This window comes from Engraulis encrasicolus, chromosome 14, assembly GCF_034702125.1.
Source record: "Engraulis encrasicolus isolate BLACKSEA-1 chromosome 14, IST_EnEncr_1.0, whole genome shotgun sequence".
Lineage (NCBI taxonomy): Eukaryota > Metazoa > Chordata > Actinopteri > Clupeiformes > Engraulidae > Engraulis > Engraulis encrasicolus.
In genome coordinates, this window is record NC_085870.1 from 27,009,147 (window position 1) to 27,019,146 (window position 10,000).

General features: G+C 45.9%; 1 protein-coding gene across 2 annotated transcripts in view; it reads left to right on the forward strand.

The window, feature by feature from the left end:
* The window catches only part of itpr1b (inositol 1,4,5-trisphosphate receptor, type 1b), a 275,465-nt gene that overhangs the window by 214,845 nt on the left and 50,620 nt on the right, over nt 1-10,000 (forward strand). For both annotated transcript variants that reach the window (XM_063215285.1, XM_063215286.1), the window contains one exon: nt 2,869-2,991. In XM_063215285.1, coding sequence (XP_063071355.1) covers nt 2,869-2,991 — 123 coding nt within the window. The remainder of the gene's footprint in view (nt 1-2,868; nt 2,992-10,000) is intronic.

Below are 10,000 nucleotides of genomic sequence, written 5' to 3' on the forward strand. Positions count from 1 at the left end.
AAACTGCTATTAGGAATGATATAAAAATAAGATATAATATAGCATAAGTGTATTCAACTTGATCCATAGTGTGACATTGCAGTGAGAGATTTTGTTATACCTCGTATAAGGAAGAAAGTCCGTCAAATGAAGCTATTTGGTAAAACAGTCTTGTGTGTAAAAAGAAACCTGTTGTGAAATGTTGTGAGGGCAGGCTGGTCCTCATGGACTCCAAGCCACTAACCGCAAGTAAACACAAACCCTGTGACATCACCGCTATTTCCAGGATGTCACACGTCTCATGAAGAATCCAGGCCCTGACGGTGTCAGAGAGCAGGCTGACACACACACACACACACACACACACACACACACACACACACACACACACACACACACACACACACACACACACACACACACACACACATCTAACGCCACTCTGGAATCTTCTTTCAACCGTAGACACGTACAAATGCAGAGAGAGAAAGAGAGAGAGAGAGAGAGTGAGAGAGAGAAAGAGACCACAAACCCTCAACATGTCTTACTCCTTTTCCATCCTTATCTTTTGGCCCCTACCTCTGGGCATTAACCTAGCGGCGATAAACTCAATGACTTTTACTCCAGAGAGACAATGAGAGGGACAGAGATAGAAAGTGGGGAAGTGAAAGTGAAAGAGACAGACAAAGATTATATGGTGTGCATATGGCATATGACTGTATGATATCTGTTTTATGGATCTGTTTTGAGAGATAGATAATAGACAGAATGATTGGAGGGGGGAAGCTGCGGTGATTCCTTTGCAACAGAGAAACTGAAAGAGAGAGCATGTGAGAGTGTGATACCATGTGAGAGAGAGAGAGAGAGAGAGAGATATAGAGAGAGAGAGAGAGAAAGAGAGGAAAATTATGAAAACTAAATGTCTCCGAAAGTAGAAAGAGAGGTGAACCACTAGCATGAGACATTGCGTTTCAGAGTTGTTCACTTCCTGAAAATCAGACAGAAAATGGTAGAAACATTTTTGTTTATAACAAATATCAAGCAAAAGAGTATTTCAGAGTGTTCACATTTGGCCCACTTCAATTATCAGTTCTATGAATCGTGAGTTGGTGTCTTTCCTGAGAAGACTGGGAGGGGGGCAGCGATGGTTGGTCACAGGCGTTGAGTGTCACGTCTCATGCGTAAAACCTCCGAACTGAATGAATCAGTTTGCAAACAGTGGTCACATTCCACGTATTGCATTTTTTTTAAAGGGAGAAGAAAAAAAACTCAGCAGTCAAACAGTAGCTCTGGCTGTTGCTTCTTCCTCTGCCGAAAAGTCCCTTGACCCTCACTTCCTCTTCTGTTTTGTAAAATAAGAACTTGAACCTTCAGAATAGCAACAATCCCCTGAAATCAAACTCCTGATCTGTCTACCCCCACCCACGCGTCAGTGTGTGCAGAGGTGGATGTGTAGCCTAGAAAGGCTAGAAGGGAGGAGATTGGAACAGCACTTTTGACTTCACAGTTATCCAACGGAAGATAAGCGTTTGTGTCCCTTATGTCAGTGCTTTACAAACTTGTCTTTCTGGGGACCGATTATTTTACAAATCCCAAGCTTTCGCTACCCAAGTCGATAGATATTCTTAGTGAATCATAATGTAAAAATGTATTAGTTGACTGTTTTTAAATATGCAAGGTGACAAAAAAAAGTCTTTTGTGACCCACATGTGGATCTCAACTAAGCCAGACTTTGGGAAGCAATGCTGTGTGGAATGAGGGGATGATACAGAAGGTCTTCAAAGAATGCATGTTGGTCTTAAGCTCTTTAGCATGTGATGTTCTTGCTTTGTTTTCTTTTTAACGGGAGAACCATAGAGGCGTTTGAGGCGATTACAGGAGTAGTCATGGTTACCATGAGCTGATTGACCTCGAGGGATAAATTAAAACACACAGCAAATACAGATTAATAAGACAACTAAGACAACGCCATCTATGTCTTTCCTGATTTCCTCGAACTTCACTGAAGTATCTGGAAAAAAGGAAGCATCATCTGCCATAATAAAATTGCCAACATATTCACATGATGATAATGCGGCTATTTGGACCAATGGATTTTATTAACATTATTCTGCTCCCTAAATGACATCTTTGTTGTTTTTTTAAAGCAGATTCACTCTATGGTGTTTTCCTAATGCTCTATTGGAGAATCTGAGGGGGAAAAGCAAACAAAGCAAGAAGTGTATTAAAACAGCTAGAGGCTGATTCACAGAAAGAAACATGTGCCGCCAAGCTCTTGTGACAAAACGCCACAGTATGTTGTATTAGACAAGTAGTCAACCATTCCAGATTATGGCACTTAAAACTTAACATTGAAACAAGTGGACTTCTACTAAATTTGCTAAACGACTATGTGTAATAATGATACTGCATTGACAGAATGTTTATTGTCAGAGCTTGTTGGCACATGTTTGAAATTCCCTTTTTTTCATGTTGTGTATTTTTCCTCAAAATGAACCCAAGTGTCCTCTGTTTTGCTCGTGACTGTTGTGCATGCCTCTTGTATTGCACCCTGAGATGGATGGTCAGATGTGTTGGGTCCTATTTTAAATGTGTAGTGTTGACTTTTACCGGTACCACCCCTTTTACATGTCCCATGGTTTTGCGCGTGTTTGTTTGGTGTTTGTGTGTATGTGGGGCATGCGCGTGTTTGTGTTTGTGTGTGTGTGTGTGTGTGCTCGTGCGCGTGTGGGTGACTGACAGTGTGATCCTCGGCATGTGAATGAGCGGTGGAAAGAGGAAGTGAGGTTTTTGGAGGGTTTTTTGCCTTTCTCTTCTTGTGTCTGATTGGTGCAGCCCAAGTGAGGTTTCTGTTTTCTTCCTGTCTCTCCCCGCGTGTGATTGGTGCAGCCCAGCCCATCCTGTACTGGTGCTCCAGGAACATGTCCTTCTGGAGCAGCGTGTCCTTCAACCTGGCCGTCCTCATGAACATCCTGGTGGCCTTCTTCTACCCCATAGAAGGGGTCCGAGGAGGTGAGATCCACACCACATGCTCTCACACACCACACCACGGCCACTTGCTGAACACCCAGTGCACACCCATCCACCCACCCGCCCGCTACATTCCTATCAATTGTGTTGATATGGCAATAAACGTACTGAATCTTGAATCTTGAGGGGAGATCCAAACCAAATGCCACTCCTTAATTTCACTCTGGGGATCAATAAAGTTACTCTACTCTTCTCTACCAGTAAGTTACTAAAGGGAAAGCACTTAAAGTTGTAAAAAGGGCTTCTCTGAGTACAAAGTTACACAAGCGCAGGTGTATCAAACTCACAGTATAACAAACAGATGTCTACAGGCGCCTTTGATGGCCTACCACAGTATCTGTGCTAACAGCATGACTCACTGTTTCTGAAGCTTAGGCAGAGAGTTAGATTCATGCTCACGTGGCAAAATGTGTTGTCCAAATGTTTGTAATGTGAAGCAGGCGAGGCAAGTGCTTTTCTGCACGTTTCCGAGAGCACACTTGTGTCCTTGCAGATTGTGTAAATATCTGAAAAGGCAGTGGTTCCCATACATAGACCATTCTGTGACTAGGGGTGTAAATCACAGCCCGATACGATTCAACATCGATGTCTTATTACTCGATGCGATGCTAGTCGATTATTTTCGATACTTAAGAATGCCCCACGATACAATACAATACAATTCGATTCGACTTTTTTCCAATTACTTTTCCACTTGTATTATGGTATGGAGCTAGGGTATTGGGCACGGGCCAGTGATTTGATTATTTTCGATACTTAAGAATGCCCCACGATATGATGCGATTTGATTTAATCGTCGATACATTTCGATTATTATTTACATTCCTATCTGTGACACAGCACCACACAATAGAGACTATGTACCACAGTTCGATTAGCAGCCGTGAATGCATGCCAATGGGAGTGCATCCATAATGCTCACACTGGCCCACATGTTTTTTCCCGTAGCACCACGCAATGCTAGCCTGATTCTCGCCAGACCCTCGTGTATTTCTGCTCAGCTTTGTGAACTCACACAAGGGTCTGGAGGACCTTCCGACTCGCCCTGCTCCCTAACCAAAATGTTGTAGAACCAATGTTGCCAGATGTGTCTGATCAAATCCCGCCCAAAAGGTTCTCAGAAAACTGCCAAAATGCGCTAAATTCTGCCCAATCTCAACAAATTACATAGGTTTCTATGGGCTTAAAACAGCAGAAAACACCAGATGGCCAATTTTTCCCGTTTTTACCCGCAGACGGCCATCCCAAGTAGCCCAATTGGGCGGGTAACCGCCCAATCTGGCAACACTGAGTAGAACCAGGAATCAGGATTGTGGGATTTTCAGAGATGTGACGTAGTCAAACGTAAACATAGTGGAGAAAGGGAAAAGAAGTGAAATGCAACAGTTGTCTCGGATACCAATGACCACTCGCTTGGACTCACTCATCGACATTGATTCTGTAATTTCAACTGTATTTTCGATTTTGTGTGTAGTTAAAGTAGTACCTCATTAAACATGTCAGACAAATGTTTCCCTTATGACGTGTAAGGATTTTTTGGTAAAGCCATGCCTCTGCAGAGCAAGGCAGAACCCATTCATCTGGTGAAATTCATGTTAGCGCAATGCTACTTGTATTCTAATGTCATGATGTTTGATCCATGCATTCTCAATCCTATCTGTGTAGGGCACTATGAAGAATTTATGAATTTAACTCAAGTCACTTACTCCAGATGCTAAATGTTGAATGGATTCACTCAGAATCAGAAACGTCTTTTGCACTGGATCTTGTTGCAATATTTAAGTGTTAAACCCAACAGAAATTTAGCACTTGAAATTATTTTAATTATGATTTAAATATTTCACTTTATACCATGTTTGCGCCGTCAGCTTTAATATTTTGCATGGATGCATGGAGAAAAGCCGCTTGCTAATTAAAATTCCCATTTTCAGAACCAGTAAACAATATGTAATTTATATGACTGGAAATGATAGAGTGAATAATGCCACTGCCTTATGTCATACAGCTTGTTTTAACCTCCGCTGCATTTGTCCATAGTTTTCATATTATATAATATGCATTTTCCTTGCTGGGACTCGTCTCATGCGAGTGCTGACTCTTCGCCAAGCTATAAAAGATACCAAATCCCTGTCATCAGCAATCAGTCTGTTTAACTGTATTCATTTATGTAACATGGCCACAGTGTATGTACACACATGGGCACGCACACAAACACACACACACACACACACACACACACACACACACACACACACACACACACACACACACACACACACACACACACACACACACACACACACACACACACACACACACACACACACACATGCGCACACAGGCACACACACATGCACAGGCAAGCAGTCAGGCGCATGAACCTCCAGGCCTGCTTCACGGACTCTGTGAGATATGCATCGTAAAAAAAATTGCAAAACTAGGTCACCGCACTTTGCCATGAAAACTTAGAGTTCATGTATATATTTGGGTTCCTGTCTCTCCACAGCGACCCATATTACCACAGTCACACCCAGTGTTTGGACCACATGTTCGGTTCTGGATCGGGATGGGACAGCACAGGGCTGGGCTGGGGCGGTGCCGCTCCCTCTTTACAGGGTGTTTTTACATCTGTGGCCTTACACATGCACACATGACAAGCGTGTGAGCGAGCGAGGGAGAGAAAACCACCTGGCCTCGCTTCAGTCACTGGAGAACCACATCGTTCTGACAAAATTGGAGACGTCGATGGCCCTACGCTTGACATTTTTTTGGTTGTCCAGGCTTTAGAAATATGACCATGTATATGTAGCTGACCTACATAGAAGTACGCAGACAAACGATTGTTTGTTTGTTTATTTACATTTATGGCCAATTGAGCAACTGTGACTATTTCATGGCCAGTACAGGTAATAAAGTTCACTTGACATTAAAAATCAACAACGACATAAATTATTACAGACAAACAATTAGCCTGAATGCGGTTAATGAGTTCCCTCAGAAAGGTGGAAGTTACCGCACAAACGCGCCCCTGCTCCAGGTCTAAAGTTCGGCACACACACACGTTATGCAACAAGGCTCACCGGGAACTGTACTGTATATGTGATCACATAACTGTGACGCTAGCACTTTGTTTGCCCGCCCGCCTTAAGAGTCGTTTGTTTTGTCACTGCACGCCTCGGCGTTCTTGTGAATGGGGGAAGAATGAGGTTAAACCTACTGTACTGTACGCAGGCAACTCCCTTGAGGGGCGATCTCCTTCACTGGCGATTCGGTGATTCATCATCTTCCATTCGATCTACTGATCTCTACTGATCTCTGTGTCCTAGTGTCATATCGGATGTGCCCTACAAAGGCGCCGTGACCCAGTTATTAGGCCGGAAGCCCGCGGCAGCACATCGACCCTCCATTCAGACGCACCTGCCATCTCACTATATACAGTACAGTAGTATTGTAATCCCCCCTATGAGATAACACACAAAGCACTCAGGGCTCGTCAATCTAGCTCATCATAGCAATGAGTGTGTATGCCTCTGTGTGTGTGTCTTTGTGTGTGTGTGTGTGCGTGCGTGCGTGCGTGCGTGCGTGCGTGCGTGCGTGCGTGCGTGCGTGCGTGCGTGCGTGCGTGCGTGCGTGCGTGCGTGTCTGCGCGCGCATGCATGTTTCTGTGTGTGTGTATGACATTTTGGCCATGGATGTGTGTGCATGAGTGTATGTGCATGCGTGTGTGTGTGCATGTCGTTGTGTGGGTGGGTGAGTACATGCAGCATGTGTACATTTATGTGGGTGTGTGCAAGAGGGAGATCGACAGTGACACACAGACAGGATGAATGGATGGAGATGGATAGATGGTAGGACGGATGGATGGATGGATGGATGGATGGATGGATGCTGTCCCTCTGCCCCTCCTTCCCTCCCTCCCTCTCTCCCTCTCTCCTTCCTTCTCTGCCTATACGTAGAAAGCTCTGGGGGAGATGTGCGAGATGCAGCTGGAAATGGGATACCTTACCCAGTGATTCAGCCATCCATGAAAACGGAGACCCACATAATAGCCCCACAAGCCCCTGGGTCAAGCCCCTGCCCTGCCCTCCCTCCCAACCGCTCTAACCCAACCCCTCCTCACACGTAACTGTTACTTCACCCACTTATATAACCAAAAAAAAAAGCTTCAACACGTACACAGTCCACAGGCAACACACACACACACACACACACACACACACACACACACACACACACACACACACACACACACACACACACACACACACACACACACACACACACACACACACACACACACACACAGTCCCGGGGCACAACAGCTCTATGGTCAGGAGGATGGCTATCAGGCCATTTGTGCTGTGTAGCCGTGACCCGTGACCCACATTTGGCCTTTACTGTATGTTGTTCACAAGATGGCACCATTTTGGCTTGCATAACCTCTTCTGCAGGCTAGTCTTTTGGTTTTTTTGTTTCCCCTGATGTCCTTCACATTGTTTGCCCTTCGTATTGTTTGTCCTTCATATATGTTTTGTTTAGGATTTTTTTGTGTGTGTACAGTATGTAATGTGCCATGCAATGGGGTGTTGTGGCATAACTGTACCATAGACACAATGTAAATATTAAAACATGTAACACAGGCCCTGCCGTGGCCAATCGGTAGGGCACTCGCCTGTCATGCGGCTGACCCCGAGTTTGATTCCTGGCCTGGGTCCTTTGCCGACCCCTCCCCGTCTCTCTCCCAATTCGCTTTCTGTCCACCTCTCACATAGCCTGGTTAACACCAGACCTAATCACAAGTTAGATTAGTCTTTCAGATCGAAACGATTGTGTAGAACTAAAGGCAGTATGGGAGTTCCCAGGCTACCTCTCACACTGTCCTATCAAATAAAGTTGAAAAAGACCCAAAATAAATCTTTAAAATATGCAACTCAGCAGTGCCCAAAATGGACTCACCTTCTGATGCAGTAGGCCTATTCCTAATAGTATGCATAAGAAAGAAATGTGTTTTTTTTATGACGTGGCCATTTGCTGCTGGCGATTATGCAACCTTTGCACTGAAAATATTCTCTGAAATCCACTTTAATGGATCTTTTTTACGATGAGCATATTTCACTGTCAATTTTATGTTGCGTCTACATTTAACACATCTTCACTCTTTTTTTTTTCGGCATTTTAGCCTTTATTCAGATATGAAAGTGAAAGAGGGACATGAAATGAGTCGGGAGAGAGAGAGAGAGTCGGGGAAGGAACGACAAATGACCCGGGCCAGGAATCGAACCTGGGTCACCGGCGTAGTCACCCACAGCAGGGCCACACATTTTCACTCTTAAAGGGACACTGTGTGAGATTTTTAGTAGTTTATTTCCATAATTCATGCTGCCCTTTCACTAATGTTACCTTTTTCATGAATACTTACCACCACCATCAAATTCTAAGTATTCATTATGACTGGGAAAATTGCACTTGTCATACATGAAAAGGGGGATCTTCTCCATGGTCCGCCATTTTGAATTTCCTAAAATAGCCACTTTTAGCTGCAAAAATGACTACTTGGACCATAATGGAAAATATTTGTTTATTACTTAGAAAACGTTCATGTAAAGATCAAATTTGGCAATAGGCAGCCCAGTTTCAATGAGCAGCGTAGTTGCAGTACCTTTTTTGACCATTTCCTGCACAGTGTCCCTTTAAAACCAAAATACATTTGCAGTGAAAACAGAGTCCCCCCCCACCCCCTCCTCCACCCCAAGAGGCAAACACTGAGGTCTTGCCAGGCCAGACAGCCCCCTATTGTCCAGCCTCCGCCCTTCTCAGCCCTGCATATTCCTCCATCTCCGCCCCGACCGCAGCTCCAAGGGAGAGGGGACAGAGGCCCGACAGTGGCTGGCATAACCTTGCGATTGTTCAGGCCGGGGGCTCTCGGCGGCTGGCCCCTTTGTCTCGCGTCACACTTCCTCCGAGGAGAAGGAGGACAGGGACGAGAAGGCAAAACTGACGGGCAGTCGGGTTCGGGAGTGTGATGCCTCGTGTAAACATGTGCACACACACACACACACACTCAGAAACACACACACACGCACGTGCGCGCATACGCACACACACACACACACACACGCATACGCACACATACACACACGCGCACACACATACACCTGCACACGCACACATACACACACGTGCGCCCCACACACACACACCACAGTTTGTTTATCCTACTTTGTCTGCCCAACTGCCCTCCCAGTGAGTCCCTAAAGCGCCCCGACCCAGTCCAGCCCTGCCCAATCCTGTCAAGCACAGTCCCCAACTGCCCAGCCCAGTCCAGCCCAGCCCTGTCAAGCATAGTGACCAACTGCCCAGCCTAGCCCAGCCCTGCCCTGCCAAGCACAGTGCCCAACCAGAGATTCTTTAAGTATATTCTCTCTACTCTCTGTGGCCCAACTGCCCAGTCCAGCACAGCCCTGCCCTGCCAAGCACAGTGCCCAACTGCCCTGCTCAGCCCAGCCCAGCCCAGCCCTGCCAAGCACAGTGCCCAACTGTACAGTCCAGCCCAGTCCCTGAAGTGTCCCGGCCCTACCTTGCCCTCCCCTGCCCAGTCCACTCCTGCCCTGCCAAGCACTGCCCTGCCCCCTGCTTGCCCTCCACTATGTGGTCCCTCTCTCGTCCAGTCTAACAGGTCATCCTAGGACACATCTATTTTGAGTTGGGGATAGAGAGAGAGAGAGAGAGAGAGAGAGAGAGAGAGAGAGAGAGAGAGAGAGAGAGAGAGAGACGGAGGTAAAGGGGGAGAGAGAGAGAGAGAGAGAGAGAGAGAGAGAGAGAGAGAGAGAGAGAGAGAGAGAGAGAGAGAGGCTGTGTGTGTGCGTTTGCTTGTGTTTGTGTGTGTGTGTGTGTGTGTGTGCACGTGTGTGTGCACGGAGGGGATGATTCATCTAGATTGCTCTCCTGTAGTGAAATCTTGGCACCCTGGGGTGCACGTGTATGGTAATTA